Source organism: Chiloscyllium plagiosum, unplaced genomic scaffold (assembly GCF_037043375.1).
Source record: "Chiloscyllium plagiosum isolate Xiang-an unplaced genomic scaffold, Cpla_swu_hap1 HiC_scaffold_30, whole genome shotgun sequence".
Taxonomy (NCBI): domain Eukaryota; kingdom Metazoa; phylum Chordata; class Chondrichthyes; order Orectolobiformes; family Hemiscylliidae; genus Chiloscyllium; species Chiloscyllium plagiosum.
The window spans coordinates 52,040,178-52,063,526 of NW_028270168.1; the positions used below are offsets into that span (position 1 = coordinate 52,040,178).

Below are 23,349 nucleotides of genomic sequence, written 5' to 3' on the forward strand. Positions count from 1 at the left end.
CAGTTAGGTCCCCTCTCCTCCTCCTTTTCTCCAATGAAAAAAGTCCGAGCTCAGTCAACCTCTCTTCATAAGATAAGCCCTCCAGTCCAGGCAGCATCCTGGTAAACCTCCTCTGAACCCTCTCCAAAGCATCCACATCTTTCCTATAATAGGGCGACCAGAACTGGACGCAGTATTCCAAGTGCCGTCTAACCAAAGTTTTATAGAGCTGCAACAAGGTCTCACGACTCTTAAACTCAATCCCTCTGTTAATGAAAGCCAAAACACCATATGCTTTCTTAACAACCCTGTCCACTTGGGTGGCCATTTTAAGGGATCTATGTACCTGCACACCAAGACCCTTCTGTTCCTCCACACTGCCAAGAATCTTGTTCTTAATCCTGTACTCAGCTTTCAAATTCGACCTTCCAAAATGCATCACTTCGCATTTATCCAGGTTGAACTCCATCTGCCACTTCTCAGCCCATCTCTGCATCCTGTCAATGTCCCACTGCAGCCTACAGCAGCCCTCTATACTGTCAACGACACCTCCAACCTTTGTGTCATCTGCAAACTTGCTGACCCATCCTTCAATCCCCTCATCCAAGTCATTAATAAAAATTACAAACAGTAGAGGCCCAAGGACAGATCTCTGTGGAACACCACTCACCACTGACTTCCAGGCAGAATATTTTCCTTCTACTACCACTCGCTGTCTTCTGTTGGCCAGCCAATTCTGTATCCAGACAGCTAAGTTCCCCTGTATCCCATTCCTCCTGACCTTCTGAATGAGCCTACCATGGGGAACCTTATCAAATGCCTTGCTAAAGTCCATATACACCACATCCACAGCTCGACCCTCATTAACTTTTCTAGTCACATCCTCAAAGAACTCGATAAGGTTTGTGAGGCATGACCTGCCCCTCACAAAGCCGTGTTGACTGCATTTAATCAAGCCATGCTCTTCCAGATGGTCATAAATCCTATCCCTCAGAATCTTTTCTAAAACCTTGCAGACGACAGACGTGAGACTGACTGGTCTGTAATTGCCGGGATTTTCCCTATTTCCTTTCTTGAAGGGAGGAATTACATTTGCCTCTCTCCAGTCCTCAGGTACGACTCCAGTGGAGAGCGAGGATGCAAAGATCTTCGCAAGTGGCGATGCAATCACATTTCTCATTTCCCAAAGCAGCCGAGGACAAATCTGGTCCGGGCCTGGTGACCTGTCAATCTTAATGTTTGACAAAATTTTCAGCACATCAGCTTCCTCTATCTCTATCCATTCCAGCATGTACATCTGCTCTTCAAAGGTTTCATTCACTACAAAGTTCGTTTCTTTCATAAAGACAGAAGCAAAAAACTAATTTAGGGCTTCCCCTACCTCCTCAGACTCCACACACAAGTTCCCTATGCTATCCCTTATTGGGACTTTTCTATGGACCCCCAGTAGCAACAGAGATACAGAGGAGCAGATTGGGAGGCAGATTTTGGAAAGGTGCAGAAGTAACAGGGTTGCAGTCATGGGTGACTTTAACTTCCCGAATACTGATTGGAACCTCCTTCGTACAAAAAGTTTGGATGGAGCTGATTTTGTCAGGTGTGTCTAGGAAGGATTCCTGACACAATACGTAGATAGGCCGGTTAGAGGGGAGGCCATATTGGAATGGTGCTTGGCAACAAATCAGGTCAAGTGTCAGAGCTTTTGTTGGAAGGGTATTTTAGTGATAGTGACCACAACTCCCTGACCTTTGCTATACTTATGGAGAGGGATAGGAAAGTATTTAATTGGGAAAGGGGGAATTACAATGCTATTAGGCAGGAACTGTGGACCATAAATTGGGAGCAGATATTCTTGGGGAAATGCACAACAGAAATGTGGAGGTTGTTTAGGGAGCACTTGCTGCGAGTGCTGGACAGGTTTGTCTCACTGAGGCAAGGAAGGGATGGTAGGGTGAAGGAACCTTGATTGACAAGGGATGTGGAACATCTAGTCAAGAGGAAGAAGGAAGCTTACTTAAGGTTGAGGAGGCAAGGATCAGACAGAGCTTTAGAGGGTTACAAGGTCGCCAGGAACGAACTGAAGAATAGACTTAGGAAAGGTGGAAGGGAGCATGAAAAAGCCCTGGCAGGTAGGATTAAGGAAAATCCCAAGCTTTCTACACTTATGTGAGGAACAAGAGGATGGCCAGAGTGAGGGTAGGGCCGATCAGGGATAGTGGAGGGAACTTGTGTGTGGAGTCAGAGGAGGTAGGGGTGGTCCTTAATGAATACTTTGCTTCAGTATTCACTACTGAGAGAGACCTTGTCATTCGTGAGGGCAGTGTGAGACAGGCTGATATGCTTGAACAGGTTGATGTTAAGACGGAGGATGTGCTGGAAACTTTGAAAAGCAAAGATAGATAGATACTGAGGGAACTTGTAGCCTTACATGTGACATATTTGCTACAGGAAATGCAGGAAAATGCTTGACGATGGTGGGGTGGGAGGTGGGTGCATTTGCTCAGAAGAATCGGGGGCATCTGTCCTTGGTATCAATGGCTCGGTATAAATAAGGTGATAACATTTGTTCACTTGTGGAATGTGTGGCAATACTTCTTTCTCACCCTGGGAGCTGGAAGCTGCACATATTTCACAGCAGGATGTTGGATAACTGAGTTTCTGGTTCATATTGAAGACTCTTAACAAAACTCATACTCAGTACGAAAAGAAGTTGTAATTTAATAAGCTGAAAGGAACATGCACGGAATAGAACAATCCTGATACATTTTCATGTATACCACACTCAGCAAATGTGAATGTATGAAGCCCAGCTCCCTAATCCTGACTGTTCTGAAAGGTGACTGTCTCATTACCCTTACAGGCTAGGGAAACACCAAGGCTGAACTTGAGATAGTAAGGAAGTTAGATGATGTTCATACATGTGAGAGAGGGAGAAAACATTCTTCTGTAAATTACATTCACTGACCGAAGGGTTCAAGGGACACAGACAGAGAGAGAGAGAGAGAGAGAGAGAATGGAAGCTGGTGGAAAGGTTCATTCTTTGTGGTCTGATTTGAGTGAACACTTGCTTGTCATGGATTGTGTTGTTCCTGGAGCTCGAGATCTGGGAGTATTATGAATTCAATTTGCATTTTAGGAATCTAAGATGATTTTAAAAGAAAAGGCCATTTTGTAGGACAATAATACTGGGTACGTTAGCTGAGCAAGGTTACCTCATGACCTTTCCCACATAATTTACACTCGTCCCTCGTTATGATGTACTAGCCAAAGCAATCTGTCATTTGTCCTGGTTTGATCAGGCATCCCCCTTTGATGTGCATGTAGCTTAATTAGTCAAGCGTACTCAGACCTGTCAATGAGTTTCTCTTCCTCTGCAAACTTTTGCCATTTTATTGCTGCATATGTGATTAAGGACATGTGGCGTTTTTGTAATTTTAATACCAGTTTCTGTATAAAGACAGCCTGTTTGCAGCAATAAGGTGAGTAGCCTGAGAGAGCTCTGAGGGGTAAGAGCTGGCACTGTTACTCTGCTAATGGTTTTAAAACCTTCGCTCAAGCCTGGCCTGTAGGTATCTATGTCATAGTGTAACATTGATGCCAATGGTAAATAAAGGTAATAATTTAAACTAAACTGTCCATAAGAGTTTTATATTCCAGACTACCACACAGTATGATCTCCAGGATGAACAAACAGAGGCTGACAGATCGAGTCCATCAGGGATTCTCTGAGCCGTCTCGAATAGGGACTTTAACAATACACTTGGCCAGATGGGATATACCCAAGGTTACTACAGGAAGTGAGGGAAGAGGTTACTGCACCTTTGGCGATCTCTGTGTCCTTAATGTCTACTAGAGTAGTACCAGATGATTGGAAGGTAGCAAATATTATTCCCTTGTTCAAAAAGGGGATAGGGATAATCCTGGGAATTACAGACCAGTCAGTCTTACATCGGTGGTGGGCAAATTATTGGAAAGGATTCTGAGAGACAGGATTTATGAATATTTGGAAAAGCATACAATGATTAGAGATAGTCAGCATGGCTTTGTGAGGGGCAGGTCATGCCTCACAAGCCTTATTGAATTCTTTGAGGATGTGACAAAACACATTGATGAAGGTGGAGCAGAGGATGTGGTATACATGAAGTTTAGCAAAGCGTTTGATAGGGTACCCATGGTACGCTCAGAAAGTAAGGAGGAATGGGATATAGGGAAATTTGGCTTTCTGATACAGAATTGGCTAGCCCAAACAAGACAGAGGGTGGTAGTAGGTGGAAAGTATTCAGCCTGGTGCTTGGTGACCAGTGGTGTTCCACAGGTATCAGTTCTGGGACCTCTGCTCTTTGTGACTTTTATAAATGACTTGGATAAGGGAGTGGAAGAGTGGGTTAGTAAGTTTGCCAATGATACAAAAGTTGGTGGAGTTGTGGATAGTGTGGAGGGCTGTTTTAGGTTGCAACGGGACATTGACAAGATGCAGAGCTGGGCTGAGAAGTGGCAGATGGAGTTCAACCTGGAAAAGAATAAAACGATTATTTTTGGAAGGTCAAATCTGAATGCAGATTAGAGTTAAAGGCAGAATTCTTGGCAGTGTGGAGGAACAGAGGGATCTTGGGGTCCATGTCCATTGATCCCTCAAAGTTTCCACTCATGTTGATAGGGTTGTGAAGAAGGTATATGGTCTGTTGGCTTTCATTAGTGGGGGATTGAGTTTAAGAGCAGTGAGGTTATGCTGCAACTCTATAGAGCCCTGGTTAGACCACACTTAGAATATTGTGTTCAGTTCTGGTCACCTCATTATAGGAAGGATGTGGAAGCTTTAGAGAGGGTGCAGAGGAGATGTACCAGGATGCTGCCTGGTCTGGAGGGCATGTCTTGGAGCTATAGAGTCATAGACATGTACAGCATGGAAACAGGCCCTTCGTTTCAACCCATCCATGCTGACCAGATATCCCAACCCAATCTAGTCCCACCTCCCAGCACCCAGCCCATATCCCTCCAAACCCTTCCTATTCATATACCCATCCAAATGTCTCTTAAATGTTGCAATTGTACCAGCCTCCACCACATCCTCTGGCAGCTCATTCCATACACGTACCACCCTCTGCGTGAAAAGGCTGCCCCTCAGATCTCTTTTATATCTTTCCCCTCTCACCCGAAACCTATGCCCTCTAGTTCTGGACTCCTCGACTCCAGGGAAAAGACTTTGTCTATTTATCCTATCCATGCTCATCATAATTTTGTAAACCTCTATAAGGTCACCCCTCAGCCTCCGACGCTCCAGGGAAAACAGCCCCAGCCTGTTCAGTGTCTCTTTATAGCTCAAAACCTCCAACCCTGGCAACATTCTTGTAAATCTTTTCTGAACCCTTTCAAGTTTCACAACATCTTTCCAATAGGAAGGAGACCAGAATTGCAAGCAATATTCCAACAGTGGCCTAACCAATGTCCTGAACAGCCGCAACATGACCTCCTAACTCTGGTACTCAATACTCTGACCAATAAAAAGAAAACATACCAAACGTATTCTTCATTCTCCTATCTACCTGCGACTCTACTTTCAAGGAGCTATGGACCTGCACTCCAAAGTCTCTTTGTTCTGCAACATTCCCTAGGACCTTACCATTAAGTGTATAAGTCCTGCTAGGATTTGCCTTGCCTTTCCAAATACATGTATATCCTGTCTCTCAGGATTCCCTCCAACAACTTGCCCACCACTGACATCAGGCTCACTGGTCTATAGTTCCCTGGCTTGTCCTTACCACCCTTCTTAAACAGTGGCACCACTTTAGCCAACCTCCAGTCTTCTGGCATCTCACCTGTGACTATCGATGATACAAATATCTCAGCAAGAGGCCCAGCAGTCACTTCTCTAGCTTCCCACAGAGTTCTAGGGTACATCTGATCAGGTGCTGGGGATTTATCCACCGTTATGCATTTCAAGACATCCAGCACTTCCTCCTCTGTAATCTGGACATTTTGCAAGGTGTCACCATCTATTTCCCTACAGTCTATATCTTCCATATCCTTTTCCACAGTAAATACTGATGCAAAATATTCATTTAGTATCTCCCCCATTTTCTGTGGCTCCACACAAAGGCCGCCTTGTTGATCTTTGAGGGGCCCTATTCTCTCCCTAGTTACCCTTTTGTCCTTAATATATTTGTAAAAACCCTTAGGATTCTCCTTAATTCTATTTGCCAAAGCTATCGCATGTCCCCTTTTCACCTGCCTGATGTCCCTCTTAAGTGTACTCCTGCTTTCTTTATACTCTTCTAAGGATTCACTCGATCTATCCTATCAATACCTGACATATGCTTCCTTCTTTCCCTTAACCAAACCCTCAATTTATTTAGTCATCCGGCTTTCCCTATACCTACCAGCCTTTCCTTTCACCCTGACAGGAATATACTTTCTCTGGATTCTCGTTCTGAAGGCTTCCCATGAACAGTACGTAGGTTAGTTTGATCTTAGAATAGGAGAAAAGATCAGGGCCGAAGGGCCTGCACTGTGCTGTACTGTTCTATGTTCTAAACAAGTTGGATCCTCATATAATACCCCAGTGCACACTGACAGACACTGGCTCAACTTTAAACTTCACATTCTTGTTTTCACATGCAATCTCTTCCCTCCCCTAACTCCAGCTTTTCGAGAATACTAGATTCTAATTCTATCATAGCTGTCTCTTCAGCTACCCAGGCATTAAGCTCTGGGATTTGCTCCCAGAATTCCTCCATCTCTTCAAGTCTCTCAATTTAAAAAATTCATTCAAGTGATGTGTTGGTGCCAACATTGTTGCCCATCCATAATTGCCCAGGGGGCAGTTAAGAGTCATAGCTTAAAAATGTGTTGCTGGAAAAGCGCAGCAGGTCAGGCAGCATCAAAGAAGGAGAATGAGCGACTCATCTTCCACCTAGGAACCCTCCAACCACAAAGGATGAATGCAGATTTCACCAGCTTCCTCATTTCCCCTCCCCCCACCTTTTCTCAGTCCCAACCCTCAGACTCAGCACCATCTTCTTGACCCTCAATCTTCTTCCCGACCTCTCCGCCCCCACCCCCTCTCCGGCCTATCACCCTCACCTTAACCTCCTTCCACCCATCGCATTCCCAACACCCCTCCCCCAAGTCCCTCCTCCCTATCTTAACCTGCTTGGCACACCCTCCTCATTCCTGAAGAAGGGCTTATGCCTGAAACGTCGATTCTCCTGCTCCTTGGATGCTGCCTGACCTGCTGCGCTTTTCCAGCAACACATTAAGTTCTGATCCCCAGCATCTGCAGTCCTCACTTTCTCGCAGTTAAGAGTCAACCAAGTTGCTGTGGGTCTGGAGTCACATATAGGCCAGACCAGGGAAGGCTGGCAGATTTCTTTCCTAAAGGGCATTAATGAACCAGTTGGGCTTTTGCAACAATTGACAGTGGTTACACAATTATCACTAGGCCAGCTTTCTCACTTCCTGATTTTTATAGAGTCCAAATTTCACCAACTAACATTGTGGGATTTGAAACCATATTCCCCAGAACAATCCCTCAGAGAAGTGGCTGAACAATGAAAGTCAAGAATTTACCACAGTGGGAAAACTGACGTTATTTCAAGGGGTGATTCAGCGACTAAGGATTTTGAACAAGAATCTGGCACAGGATGTGATGCTCATGAAGGTGAAACTGTCAGAGGAGGGAGCCAGATGAAGATGCAGAGATGGGGACTGCACTAGCACAATGGTGTTTGACCAGGGTGAGGAGTGTAAAAATAGTCCGAGAGGGAAAGCTTCATTCGTCACTCAGTCATACCACAGTCATGGGCGTGGTGTAAATGCAACCATCCACAGTCAGCACATACCCACTTAGCACGAGGGCACATTCTGGATGGAGGTGTGGGACAATGGAGTGAGTGCTGATCCAGGACCAAAGCTGGGAGCATGGAGAGAGAATGGGCAGGAGGATGAAGAGCTGAGACCTCCGCTGGCCAGCAGGCAAGAAGGAAGTGACTGGGTCGAGGCAATTAGTGCTGTCGCCTTGGTCAGCCCTTCAGAGAATCGCCTGGAGGGCAGCTGTAGTATAATCTCAGACAGCATCAAAGCTGGATCAGCCTCGGGAGAGTCAGAAAGACAATACGTGATGAAGGATTAGGGTTTAAGACGTTGATTAATTGTGAGCAATAAAAAGGAAGGAAGCAAGATGGTACAAAGGGTAAGCAGAAACATAGGGAGTAAAGGGGTAATGGAAGTGTGGACTATGACTCTATGATGGGCTCAGGGCTGGAGCAACTGTCAAAATATGCACAAAATCAATCGCATTTGATGTGGCTTCTTCTACATCAAGGCCATTATCTGGATGGAGGAAACTGATATTTAGGTACTTAATGTCTTGTTCAATTCTGAAGGGGGAGCTTTCATTTTGACCAATGGTGTAAAATGGGAGCTGATTCAATGGTCTGCATACTAACCTTCTGAGATCCGTGCACAAGGACACCCAGATCCATCTGCATCTCAAAGCTCTGCAACTTCTCATCATTTAGATAATCTGCTTCTTTCTTATTCTTTCTGGCATAATGGATAATTTCCCACTTTGTACTCCATTTGCCAGTTCTTTGCCCACTCACATAACCTACCTGTATCCCTTTGTAGCTGCCTTATGTCCTCTTCACAGCCCACTTCATCAGACTGCCAACATGCCAACAAAGCAACATATTCACAGACGACAGAGACAGAGAGAGACAGACAGACGAGAGACAGACAGAGAGACAGACAGACAGAGAGAGAGACAGAGAGAGAGACAGACAGAGAGAGAGACAGACAGAGAGACAGACAGACAGAGAGACAGAGAGAGACACAGAGAGAGAGACACACAGAGAGAGAGAGAGAGAGACACACACACACAGAGACACAGAGACAGACAGAGAACGACAGAGAGAGAGAGACACAGAGAGAGACAGAGACAGTCACAAACAGAGAAACATAAAACTACACACACAGGAAGTGATTCAGGCGAAAAAGGTGCGATTCACACACATTCCTACTTGAGACAAACATATACAGATTGACACCCAGAACAACAGAGGTACACACATATGTTTACATATTCATATGTACAAAATGCAATCAGGTCCACAAGTTGCTTTTCTAGTTTATTTGGTAGTGTTCTTCGTCATAGAGTCATACAACATGGAAACAGTCTCTTAGGTCCAACCAGTTAATGCCGAGTATAATCCCAAACTAGTGTCACCTGCCTGCCTCTGGCTCATATCTCTCCAATCTTTTCCTATTCATGTAGCCATCAAAATGTCTTTTAGAAACATTGTAATTGTACCAACATCCACCATTTCCTCAGGAAGTTCATTCCACACGTGAACCACCCTCTGTGTAAAAAATTTGCCTCTAATGTCTTGTTTAAATCTCTCTCCTCTTACCTGCCCCCGAGTCTTGAGCTCCCCCATCTTAGGGAAAAACAACTACTATCAACTCTATCCATACCTTCTGGGAACAGGACAGAGTTTGACTTGCAGGGATAGTGTTTATAGAGATGATTGAAGTCAATTTGAATGACTCTCCAACAACTGAACCAATGTTTTGTATATCCAAAGAGAACAGAATAGAATTCCAGTCAAAGCAATGATTCTTATATTAATATCCCATCAGGATGATCCCCATCTTTCCTGTCAGGTGGATGTAAATATTACCATAGTGTCATTTTAAAGATGAGCATGAGAGTTCTCCCCAGGGCCCTGTCCAACACTTATTCTTCAATAAACTTGATAAAAACAGATTGTCTTATTTTTATTATATTGTTGATGGGGCCTTGCTGTATGTGAATTAGTTGCAGTGTTTTGTACATTTACAACAGAGGCTGCCCTTTAATGGTACTTCATTGGGCTGGAAACGCTCTGGGATGCCCTGAGGTCATGAAAGATTCCAAATAAATAAATAAATAAATGCATGTGTTCTTCCTTTCCTCCCAACACAATGAAGGCATTGGAAAGGGAGCAGCTTACCGAGTGATACTCAGAGATAAGTGTGAAAAGCTGTAAAGTGAGAGTGAGTAGCAGCAATAATAATCAGATACAACACACTGATGTGGCAGGAACAGAGTTAACTTGTTAAGGTTGTTTAATCAGGAAACATTTGAGCAAGAACTGATGCCAAAATTCCAAACCAACATTTTGAGAATCCTGCCACAGGATTTTTAAGTTTTGAGTCCAAATGTAAAGTGAGGCTCAAGCTGATTTATCGCAAAATTCAAAGGTATGGATTCAATATAAATAATGTTTTAACTGCTGCTGCTCAATATTATCTGTGAATCTGGGGGCACAGTCTCAAAAGCAGAGCTGGGGCTACCCAGCAGGATATAAAAGAGTCATGATTCACCTTTGAATAAGCTTTGTAAGTGAACTGTCTGGAATGGGCTCAGTCTGCGTGGCTAAAAGCACAGTCAGCATATACAGCACCAAACTGGAACAGAGCAAAACCCTATTCCTGTACATAATGGAAAACTGCTGTCAATTGTTACAAACTGTACAGTTGGACATTTCTGAAAGAACGTGGTACAATAACAAAACCAATTCATTCAGAGAGATTGTGGTCTCTCCATCTGGAACAAGACGATACTTTGAGTTCAGCCATAAGAACATAGGCCAGTGGTCACAATGACTTTCCAGATTTGTCATCAGGGATTTGTTCTCTCGGCCTATTATCGAGACTGTGTTCCTCTGTGTTCCCCATGCAATTGACAGGATAATATTCAATATGGTAATTGACAATGCCTGTTACCCTGCAATGTGTGGAAATGTATTTAATTTAGATTGGAAATGTAACAGTACACTGGGTGGAATTAATGGCCATGTCAAATCTCACAGATCTAGAGACAGACATGATTTCCATGTAAAATTAATTATTTCATATGGTGATATTTTCTCTTGGGGTAAGATAACAGATGACACTCTTTCTGTTGTCTGTTAGTGTTTGCAACAGTGTGGGGCTGGTGTGCAGTAACTATCCAGATTCAGGGAAGGCACCCATTTTCTTTGAGAAACCAATCTGTTCTGCATCTTATTCCGTCTCCTCCTTCAATAGATTACTGATTTGCTGTCAAATGACTACTTCCTCTTCACTTTGGTCAAATTAAATGCCCCCACTCTAAGTCAGTTTTTCTCCCAATCTAACAATTTTATTCTTGCTGTAACTTTGTCCTTTTCCATGACTTCTTTAAATACAATTGAATTATGATCATATTTACCAATACCTACAGCCTGTCATCAGATTAAAGTTGTCAACTAAAGATTAATCTCCATTACTGGGAGCAAAGACAACAGAAAAATCATTGGTTTTTTAAAAAACTATTATTTACTTTTAATTTTCTTTGAACCCTTTTGGTTTATTAGTCATACCAACATTGGAGATAGAGAGAGAGGACTATTTGACCATGGGGTGCAGTCACAGTGTGGCAAAATCTCCATACATCTGTTCAACTCCAAGTCACAAGTCCCCAAATTTCAATAAAATCATAAAATCTTCCTACCACCAGCAAGCTCTGACTGCACACAATTTAGAATCAATCTGAAATCGATTACTTTTCAAACCACGGAGAACACCAGCAGTAAACAGAGAGCTACAGAGACATCAGTGTCTCCAGTTCATAAAGAGCTGTGCTGCATTAACTTAACAGTAAGTCACAGAACACAGCCACAGCTCAGCCCGTGCCTTGCACTATCCAGATAAGTCCCATCATATCCCAGGAAAAATTGTGACACATTTGCACACAGTGGTAGAGTCTACACTTCTTGTGGGATATTTTTGCTGCTGTCCGGAGAGCTTTGTGTATTTAACTGTGCCTCAGTTCTCTTCTTCCTCTTTAAATGGTACTGATGATTCTTGGATTTCAAGTGAGCTGAAAGATAAACAAATATTAACAAGTCTGGAAACTCTAATTCACAATAACCTCACCTTAACAGGCAAGACATGCTGAAACCCAGATTGGATGTATAAAACCTGGTTAGATTAGATTAGATTACATTACAGTGTGGAAACAGGCCCTTCAGCCCAACAAGTCCACACCGACCCGCCGAAGCGAAACCCACCCATACCCCTACATTTACCCCTTACCTAACACTATGGGCAATTTAGCATGGCCAATTCACCTGACCTGCACATCTTTCGACTGTGGGAGGAAACCGGAGCACCCGGAGGAAACCCACGCAGACACGGGGAGAACGTGCAAACTCCACACAGTCAGTCGCCTGAGGCGGGAATTGAACCCGGGTCTCTGGCGTAGTGAGGCAGCAGTGCTAACCACTGTGCCACCGTGCCACCCACTACTTGGATCTTACTTGGAGTACTGAGGGCAGATCTGGGCACCAAATCCCTGGAAGGATATCTAAGTCTTGGAGGGAGTACAATGTACATTTACAAGAATGATGACTAGACTTCAAGAGTGAAGACACGAGGAGAGATTATAAAATTAGAACTGAAAGAATTGCTGAATCTGAAAATCAGAAACAAAAACAAAAGTTGCTGGAAAGGCTCAGCAGGTCTGGCAGGGTCTGTGGAGAGTTGATGTTCTGAGGAGTTGTCACTGGATCAGAAACATTAACTCTGATTGCTCTCCACAGATTAGATTAGATTAGATTACTTACAGTGTGGAAACAGGCCCTTCAGCCCAACAAGTCCACACCAACCCACTGAAGTGCAACCCACTCAGACCCATTCCCCTACATTTACCCCTTTACCTAACCACCACGGGCAATTTAGCATGGCCAATTCACCTGACCTGCACATCTTTAGACTGTGGGAGGAAAGCAGAGCACCCGGAGGAAACTCACGCAGAAAACTCATGCAGACACGGGGAGAATGTGCAAACTCCACACAGTCAGTTGCCTGAGGCAGGAATTGAACCTGGGACCCTGGTGCTGTGAGGCAGCAGTGCTAATCACTGTGCCACCGTGCTGCCCTCTGCTGCTAGACCTGAATTTTTCCACCACATGCACATGCTTGCACTCTCATAGACTCAAGTATATTATTTATATGTATCACAAGCAATAAGTAACCCAGCACTGATCACATTACCCAGCCTGATCTGTGCCACCTTATTTGTTGCTGATCCCTCATTAGTCACCTCCAGATTTGACCCTTCCCATGCTCTCCTGCTTGGCTTCCCATATTCTACCCCTCAATCTTGAGTTATGTGAACATCTGCTTCTCTATACAAACTTGCACCAAACGTTTACCCACCATCCCTGTACCTGATGACCTACTGTGGGTCCCAGTCCATAAAGCCTCAATTTAAAAAATCTTATCAACCTTTTTTTTAAAAAAAAAAAATCCTTCCATGACGTCACATCTTCCCATCTGTAATCTTCTCTAACTTTAGAAAGTGGATATCTGCTCCTTTAATTTTTCCACACACCGCTGATTTAAATCATTCCACTGCCCGCTGTACATTTAGTTATCAAGGCCTTAAGCTCTGGATTTAACTCCTTGAACCTATCCCACCTTCTCTCTCGCTAACTTACCTCAAAATACCTCAAATAAAAAGCAGCTCTTACAGCCACAATTGTTTTTCCATCCTCCATCTTGGATTACCCAGAATCCCTAGGGCGAGGGGGGAAAGATATAAAAGATACCTAAGGGGCAAGATTTTCACACAGAGGATGGTACGTGTACGGAATGAGTTGCCAGAGGAAGTGGTGGAGGCTGGTACAATTGCAACATTTAAAAGGCATCTGGATGGGTATGTGAATAGGAAGGGTTGAGAGAGATATGGGCCAAGTGCTGGTAAACAGAGCTAGATTAGGTTAGGATATCTGGTCAGCATGGATGAGTTGGACTGAAGGGTCTGTTTCCATGTTATACATCTCTATCACTCTAACTTCACCTTAAAATCTCATATTTGGTCATCTATCCCAGTGGCTAGGTGTGATATTCTATTTCAGAATACTCTTGCCAAGCACACTTTGATATGTTACTAAATGTTACTAAACTGGCTCAAAGGTAGAAGACAGAGGGTGGTGGTGGAGGGTTGTTTTTCAGATTGGAGGCCTGTGACAGTGGAGTGTCACAAGGATCGGTGCTGGGTGCTCTACCTTTTGTCATTTACATAAATGATTTAGATGCGAGCATAAGAGGTACAGTTAGTAAGTTTGCAGATGACACCAAAATTGGAGGTGTAGTGGACAGCGAAGAGCGTTACCTCCGATTACCATAAGACATAGGAGTGGAAGTAAGGCCATTCGGCAGGATCTTGACCAGATGGGCCAATGGGCTGAGAAGTGGCAGATGGAGTTTAATTCAGATAAATGTGAGGTGCTGCATTTTGGGAAAGCAAATCTTAGCAGGACTTATACACTTAATGGTAAGGTCCTAGGGAGTGTTGCTGAACAAAGAGTCTTTGGAGTGCAGGTTCATAGCTTCTTGAAAGTGGAGTCGCAGGTAGATAGGATAGTGAAGAAGGCGTTTGGTATGCTTTCTTTTATTGGTCAGAGTATGGAGTACAGGAGTTGGGAGGTCATGTTGTGGATGTACAGGACATTGGTTAGGCCACTGTTGGAATATTGTGTGCAATTCTGGTCTCCTTCCTATTGGAAAGATGTTGTGAAACTTGAAAGGGTTCAGAAAAGATTTATAAGGATGTTGCCAGGGTTGGAGGATCTGAGCGACAGGGAGAGGCTGAACAGGCTGGGGCCGTTTTCCCTGAAGCGTCGGAGGCTGAGGGATGACCTTATAGAAGTTTACAAAATTATGAGAGGCATGGATAGGGCAAATAGACAAACTCTTTTCCATGTATTGGGTAGTCCAGAACTAGAAGGCATAGGTTTAGGGGAAAGATATAAATACTCACCCTTCGACGCCAACGGTCACTTTGAGTGCGAGCAGCAGCTAAGGTAAGACAGTTTGTTTTAAAATTACTTACCGGTAGCGGGCAGCGGTGTTTTTTTCTCTCTTTACAGAAAGAGCGGGAGCAGCGGGGGAAGTGACGAAGACCAGAGGGGCAGCCGGGTAGGTTTTTTTTCCCTTTAAAAGCGCGCAGGAGAAGAACCCGAGGCACTACAGAGGTAGTGTCTCCCACCTGCCCTCCTCCTCTAACCTAAATAATAAGACCCGTTGTGGTAAGTAGGTAAGTGCTGCATTTTGCTTGTTGTATTCTTTAGACCCAGTTTTTTTTTATATAAAAGTTTACTTTCAGAGGGATGGCAGTGAAGGCAGTGCAATGTTCCTCTTGCAACATGTTTGAGGTGAGGGATGCCATGGACGTCCCTGCTGATAACACTTGCAGGAAGTGCACCCATCTCCAGCTCCTCCAAGACCGTGTTAGGGAACTGGAGCTGGAGTTGGATGAACTTCGGATCATTCGGGAGGCAGAGGGGGTCATAGATCGGAGCTTTAGGGAAGAAGTAACTCCAAAGATGGCAGATAGATGGGTGACAGTGAGGGGGACTGGGAGGAAGCAGCCAGTGCAGGGATCCCCTGCGGCTGTTCCCCTCAAGAACAAGTATACCGTTTTGGATACTTGTGGGGGGACACGACTTACCAGGGGCAAGTAACGGGGCTCAGGCCTCTGGCACGGAGCCTGTCCCCGTTACTCAGAAGGGAAGGGTGGAGAAGAGCAGAGCAATAGTAATTGGGGACTCGATAGTTCGGGGCACAGATAGGAGGTTTTGTGGGAACGAGAGAGACTCACGTTTGGTATGTTGCCTCCCAGGTGCAAGGGTACGTGATGTCTCTGATCGTGTTTTCCGGGTCCTTAAGGGGGAGGGGGAGCAGCCCGAAGTCGTGGTCCACATTGGCACCAATGACATAGGTAGGAGGAGCGCTGAGGATGTTAGGCAGGCTTTCAGGGAGCTAGGTTGGAAGCTCAGAGTTAGAACGAACAGAGTTGTTGTCTCTGGTTTGTTACCCATGCCACGTGATAGAGAGTCGAGGAATAGGGAGAGAGAACAGTTAAATGCGTGGCTACAGGGATGGTGCAGGAGGGAGGGATTCCGGTATTTGGATAACTGGGGTTCTTTCTGGGGAAGGTGGGACCTCTATAAACAGGATGGTCTACACCTGAACCTGAGGGGCACCAGTATCCTTGGTGGGAGGTTTGCTAGTGCTCTTGGGGGGGGTTTAAACTAACTCTGCAGGGGCATGGGAACCCAGACTGTAGCTTTAGGGTGCAGGACCTGGAATGTAGGGAGGTTAGGAACATGGCATCAATTTCAAAGGAGGGTGCCTGTAAACAGGAAAGTGGTTTGAAGTGTGTATACTTCAATGCAAGAAGTATACGAAATAAGGTAGGTGAACTTGCAGCGTGGGTTGGTACCTGGGACTTCGATGTTGTGGCTATTACGGAGACATGGGTAGAACAGGGACAGGATTGGCTGTTGCAGGTTCCAGGATTTAAATGTTTTAGTAGGGTCAGAGGTGGGGGTAAAAGAGGGGGAGGTGTGGCATTGCTTGTCAAAGATAGTATGACAGCTGTGGAAAGGACGATGGATGAAGACTCGCCATCTGAGGTAGTTTGGGCTGAGGTTAGGAATAGGAAAGGTGAGCTCACCCTGTTAGGAGTTTTTTTACAGGCCTCCTAATAGTCCTAGAAACGTAGAAGAAAGGATGGTGAGGATGATTCAAGAGAAGAGTGAAAGTAATAGGGTGGTTGTTATGGGGGACTTTAACTTTCCTGATATTAATTGGGAAAGCTATAGCTCGAGTTCGTTAGATGGATCAGTGTTTGTCCAATGTGTGCAGGAGGGTTTCCTGACACAATATGTAGATAGGCCAACAAGAGGTGAGGCCATACTGGATTTGGTTCTGGGTAACGAACCAGGCCAGGTGTTAGAATTAGAGGGAGGTGAGCACTTTGGGGACAGTGACCACAATTCGGTGACCTTTACTCTAGTGATGGAGAGGGATAAGTGTGCACTACAGGGCAAGAGTTATAGATGGGGGCAGGGAAATTATGATGCTGTGAGGCATGACTTAGGATGTGTGGCCTGGAAAAGTAAGCTTCAAGGCAAGGGTGTAATTGATATGTGGAGCTTGTTCAAGGAGCAACTATTGAGTGTCCTTGATAAGTATGTGCCCGTCAGGCAGGGAGGAAAGGGTCGTGTGAGGGAGCCGTGGTTTAATAAGGAATTGGAATCCCTTGTTAAATGGAAGAGGGCGGCCTATGTAAAGATGAGGCGTGAAGGTTCAATTGGGGCGATTGAGAGTTATAAGGTAGCCAGGAAGGACCTGAAGAGAGAGGTAAGAGCAGCAAGGAGGGGACATGAAAGGTCCTTAGTTGGTAGGATTAGGGAAAACCCTAAGGCTTTCTATAGGTATGTCAGGAATAAAAGAATAACTAGGGTAGGAATAGGTCCAGTCAAGGATAGTAGTGGGAAGTTGCGTGTGGAGGCTGAAGAGATTGGGGAGACACTGAATGAATACTTTTCGTCAGTATTCAATCAGGAACAGGACATTGTTGTCAATGTGAGTACTGAGTCACAATTAAGTAGAATGGATAGCTTTGAGGTATGTAGAGAAGAGGTGTTGGAAATTCTGGAAAGGGTGAAAATAGATACGTCCCCTGGGCCTGATGGCATTTATCCCAGGATTCTCTGGGAAGCAAGGGAAGAGATTGCAGAGCCATTGGCCTTGATTTTTATGTCCTCATTGTCTACAGGAGTAGTGCCAGAAGATTGGAGGCGAGCAAATGTGGTTCCCTTGTTCAAGAAGGGGAGTAGGGATAACCCTAGTAACTATAGGCCGGTGAGTCTCACTTCTGTTGTGGGCAAAATCTGAGAGAGAATTGTAAGGGATAGGATTTATGAACATCTGGATAGGAATAATGTGATCAAGGATAGTCAGCATGGTTTTGTGAAGGGCAGGTCGTGCCTCACAAACCTTATTGAATTCTTTGAGAAGGTGACTAAGGAGGTGGACGAGGGGAAAGCGGTAGATGTGGTGTATATGGATTTTAGTAAGGCGTTTGATAAGGTTCCCCATGGTAGGCTACTGCAAAAAATACGGAAGTATGGCATTGAGGGTGAGTTGGAGGTTTGGATTAGGAGTTGGCTGGCTGGAAGAAGACAGAGGGTAGTAGTTGACGGCAAATGTTCATCTTGGAGTGCCGTCACTAGCGGTGTTCCGCAAGGATCTGTTTTGGGACCATTGCTGTTTGTCATTTTTATAAATGACCTGGAGGAGGGGTTAGAAGGTTGGGTGAGTAAGTTTGCGGATGATACGAAAGTCGGAGGAGTTGTAGACAGTGAGGAAGGATGTGGCAGGTTACAGCGGGATATAGATAAGCTGCAGAACTGGGCAGAAAGGTGGCAAATGGAGTTCAATGTAGCTAAGTGTGAGGTGATTCACTTTGGTAAGAGTAATAAAAAGATGGGGTACTGGGCTAACGGTCGGATACTTGGTAGTGTGGATGAGCAGAGGGATCTTGGTGTCCATGTACACAAATCTTTGAAAGTTGCCACCCAGGTAAATAGTGCGGTGAAGAAGGCATATGGCGTACTGGCTTTTATTGGTAGAGGAATTGAGTTCTGGAGTACTGAGGTCATGTTGCAGTTGTATAAGACTCTGGTGCGGCCACATCTGGAGTATTGTGTGCAGTTTTGGTCGCCATACTATAGGAAGGATGTGGAGGCACTGGAACGGGTGCAGAGGAGGTTTACCAGGATGTTGCCTGGTATGGTAGAAAGATCGTATGAGGAAAGGCTGAGGCACTTGGGGTTGTTTTCATTGGAGACAAGAAGGTTTAGGGGTGACTTGATAGAGGTGTATAAGATGATTAGGGGTTTAGATAGGGTCGACAGTGAGAATCTTTTTCCACGTATGGAGTCAGCTATTACAAGGGGGCATAGCTTTAAATTAAGGGGGGGTAGGTATAGGACAGATGTTAGGGGTAGGTTCTTTACTCAGCGAGTCGTGAGTTCATGGAATGCCCTGCCAGTAGCAGTGGTGGACCCTCCCTCATTATGGGCATTTAAGCGGGCATTGGATAGGCATATGGAGGATAGTGGGCTAGTGTAGGTTAGGTGGGCTTGGATCGGCGCAACATCGAGGGCCGAAGGGCCTGTACTGCGCTGTATTCTTCTATGTTCTAGACCTAAGGGGCAACCTTTTCACACAGAGGGTGGTACGTGTATGGAATGAGCTGCCAGAGGAAGTGGTGGAGGTTAACATAATTGCAACATTTAAGAGGCATTTGGATGGGTATATGAATAGGAAGGGTTTGGAGGGATATGGGTCGGGTGTTGGCAGGTGGGACTAGATTGGGATATCTGGTCGGCATGGACGGGTTGGACCGAAGGGTCTGTTTCTATGCTGTACATCTCTATGACTCTATGAAAAACCAGTACACGTCAAACTACTCTACATTAAAGCCACTCGGTAAATGAAAGATGTCATTGTAGCACAGATTTTCTCAACAATTCAAACTGGGTTCTTGCCCATTGCCAATCTGGGACAAGTTAGGTCAGTTATGTTGGGAACTGGCATGTAGGCTGACACTGAGGTCAATTACTGCCAGGATCTAGGAAATGGGGAGTGACCAAAATCCATTTTCTAATACACTATTGACTTCTCTCTGTTGTATGTTTGCCATGCAGCCTGGATGCCAATAGGATGAAGCAGACTCACGACTTTCTAGTCTGCCTTTAATGCCGAGTGGTTTGACTAGCTGCGTTGCATCTAGAAGACAGCACTTCATATTTTCCTTTAAAATAAGAAAAAGTTAGGGTCTAGGCTACCTTGTTAAAATACTTTGAGGGGGTCTGGTCTGGTACATAACACACCACATTCTGTTTGAGCGTTGTTCCTTTTGTTTTCAGGGAGAGAAGCCTTCTCGTCTGCCTCTAGACTCACTTTCTAACCTCATATACATATTAACCAAAATACCAAGGAAATAATGAAATAAAAACAGAAATAGCTGGAGAAACACAGCAAGTCTGGCAGCATGTGTTGAGAGAAAACAGAGTTAATATTGAGAGTCCAGTGACCCTTCTTCAGTTGGAAATGTTAACTGTTTACTCTCCACAGATGCTGCCAGACCTGCTGTGTTTCTCCAGGTTTTGCTGTTTTTATTTCTGATTTCCAGCATCTGCAACTCCTTAATTTATTTAAAGAATGAATGAACATTGGTCAGAAAGAAAAAGATTAATTCCTAATCTACATGGATTAAAAATCAGACGATAGTGTTACTAGATTGTCTCCACTCAATGTTCTACCAGAGAGATAAAGAAACTGTCCCCTCATACCCTCAACTCTGCCCATTCACTATGAGACACAGTAACCACTAATCCTTACCCTTCCATTCCCGGTCACCCAGGATGATCTTGTCACACAATTCACACACTCGTCTGTTCCTCTTCTCTTCATTTTGGTCACATTCCATGGTTAAAGGCAGCACTGGGGGCTCTTCTCCCTGAAAACAAACAGAATGTGGTGTGTTATGTACCAGACAAGACCCCCTCAAAAGTATTTTAAGAAGGTAGCCTAGACCCTAACTTTTTTTATTTTAAAAGGAAAATGTAAAGTGCTGTGTTTCAGACGTAATGCAACTGGTCAAACTACTCGACATTAAGCAAAACACAATTTATTTAAACACTATAGTTAAAATACAAATAAAAGTAAGAAGAATTTAGAATACCTTAACCATTGGAACAGCTTAGCCAAATAATAGATACAGTACCCATTGCTAATTAATTGCTCCAATACAGTAACAAGCCATAAACACAACACTTGGCAAAAAGAAAAATTCAAATGATTCTCACATGCAGTTCTCCAATCCAGGAGGAAAAAATATCTAGAGAAAATTCACAGAAAGTAGCAGTAGGAGACACTCACTAAAGCTTCTACTCAAAACTAAACAAAAAACTAGAAATCCTGGTCTGAGAGAGCTGACCACATCCAGCCTGCTTCCATTATTCTAACTTAAGAAAACCCCCAAGGCCTTACAAATTGTTCACATTCTTTGAGACAACTTGGTATCTTTGGTTTACAACCTGTCTGAAAAAAAGGACAAAAATAACCTTTTAAAGTGACATCATCACAAATGACAACACCAGAGGAACTGCATCAAACACAGTTTTATACAACTCAGTGACTATAAGATGCGATCAGTGTTCATCAAACTGAGACATTAATAATCTATTTTGAAGGGTTCTATAGAGTCTGTACCTGATTACAGAGAACCCACGACAGGTTGAGACAGTATAAATCATATGACATTCTGGGCTTCACCAACAGAAACAAAACAAGTGACGATAAATTTTTATATATACTGGTTCAGCCTTATCTTGTGAATATGGTGTCCAGTTCTGGACACTGCACTTTGTGAAAGAAATTCCCGCCTCAGGCAACTCTGTGTGGAGTTTGCACATTCTCCCCGTATCTGCGTGGGTTTCCTCCGGGTGCTCCGGTTTCCTCCCACAGTCCAAAAATGTGCAGGTTAGGTGAACTGGCCATACTAAATTACCCGCAGTGTTAGGTGAAGGGGTAAATATGGGGGAATGGGTCTGGGTGGGTTGTGCTTCGGCGGGTCGGCGGGGACTTGTTGGGCCGAAGGGCCTGTTTCCACACTGTAATCTAATCTAATCTAAATAAAGTCATTAGACACAGAGCAGAAAAGAATCACAAGAATGGCTTCAGGGATGAGAAACTTCAGTTGCGTGGATAGTTTGGAGGCATTGGCACTGTTTGCCTTGGAGCAGAGAAGGTGGAGGTTCAGAGGGGGTTTGATAGAGGGGTCTGGATACAGTAGATGGAGAGAAACTGTTTCTATGGGTGGGAATACTGAGGACTCAATGCTCAGGTTTAAACTAATTAGGAAAATAAGATCAATGCAGGCAGGAGGAAATGGTCTTCATTGCAGTGAATGATTACCATTTGGAGTGTACTGCCTGAGGTTCAATCAAGGATTTCAAAAGGGAATTGAATTATTATTGAAAAGGAACAGCGTGCATGGCTATTTGGCAGGATGGGATAAATACAATTAAATGAATTTCCCTTCACATGGTCAGCCCAGATACAGTGGACCAAATGGCCTCTTTCAGTACAATTCTATGAGCTGAGTCAGGGAACAGCTGTAATATTCAGAGAATGAAAAGCTTGCATTGACATAGTGCCTTTCACTACAACAGGAGGTCTCCTGAAATATAGTCACTCCTGCAGTGTTGGAAGTTCAGCAGTTAATTTGAACACAGCTGGCTGTCACAATCCTGCTAATAACCAGATGAAACAAAAACAGGAATTGCTGGAGAAACTCAGCAGGTCAGGCAGCATTCGTGAAGAGTTAACGCTTCGGCTCCACTGACGCTTCATTTGTTCTGAAGAAGGGCCAATGCACTCAAAATATTAACTCTCTTTCTCTATACAGATGCTGTCAGATCTGCTGAGTTTCTCCAACAATTTGTTTGTGTTTCAGATTTCCAGCATCTGCTGTTCTCGGTTGTTTCAGAGATATTGATTCGGGGATAAATACTAACCAGACCACCAGAGACATTCCCTTCTCTTCTTTGAACAGTACCAATAGATCTCTTTACATCTAACCAAGGGGGCTGACAGGGCCTCAGGCTCACGGTATTATTGGATAGGTAGATTAATGTATATTTAAAGTGATATAAATAGTAAATACAGGGTGCTGGAGACAAGTAACCAGGGAAGATTAAAATGTAAAAATGCACAACTAGAAAATAATGAGTTAATTCATAGAATCAGTAAATCCCTACAGTGCAGGAGCAGGCCACTTAGCCCACTGGGTCTGCACGGACCCTCGGAAAAGTATTCTACTCAGAACCATGCCCCCCACTAACCTTATTCCCTGTAATCCTGCATTTCCCACGGCCAATCCACCTGACCTACACATCCTTGGTCACCATGAGCCATTTAGCATGGCCAATCCACCTAGCCTGCACATCTCAGGACTTTGTAGGCAGAGAGATGTACTACTAATTCAAGGAAACAGAAAAAGAATAAATAAATAGCGAGCTCACAACAGAGGAGTTTGAAAGTTGAATTATGAGCAAATGGCAGAGGAACAGGGTAGGGGAAGAATTCAGTGGGTGGACTGAACGAGGGGCTGAAAGATTCCATTTCCATGAAATTATCTGGGAATTAATGCACAAGAACAGTTTAGCCAATATTATACTCCATACAAGACTTCTTTAGGATCCTGAGGGGTCTTGACACCATATATGTGGAGAAGATTTTTCTCTTATGGGAGAATCAAATATCAACAGAGATTATGCAAATAGTGTTGAGACTTGTGACTCTTGGGGACTCTCCTCCAGAAAAGATGGTGAAAACAGAGTCACCTTAAATATTTGTAAAGGCAGAGGTACATAGATTCTTGTTAAGCAACAAGGTGAAAGACCATCAATGGTAGACAGCATTAGAAATTTAACAGCAATA

The 23,349-nt window shown here is 44.2% G+C and overlaps 1 protein-coding gene across 6 annotated transcripts in view; it reads right to left on the minus strand.

Annotated features, from left to right (window-relative positions):
* Nucleotides 1-9,078: 9,078 nt before the first annotated feature.
* Nucleotides 9,079-23,349, minus strand: part of trit1 (tRNA isopentenyltransferase 1) — a 53,613-nt gene continuing 39,342 nt past the window's right edge. For 5 of the 6 annotated variants that reach the window (XR_015752177.1, XM_087976941.1, XM_087976943.1 and 2 more), the window contains 2 exons: nt 20,245-20,362; nt 9,079-11,860 (listed from right to left, as the gene is read on the minus strand). Coding sequence is in view for 5 of the 6 variants with exons in the window: in XM_087976941.1 (XP_087833067.1) it covers nt 11,745-11,860; nt 20,245-20,362 (234 nt within the window). In the remaining variant the exon portion in view is untranslated. The remainder of the gene's footprint in view (nt 11,861-20,244; nt 20,363-23,349) is intronic. The other variant, XM_087976940.1, reaches the window with a different exon arrangement.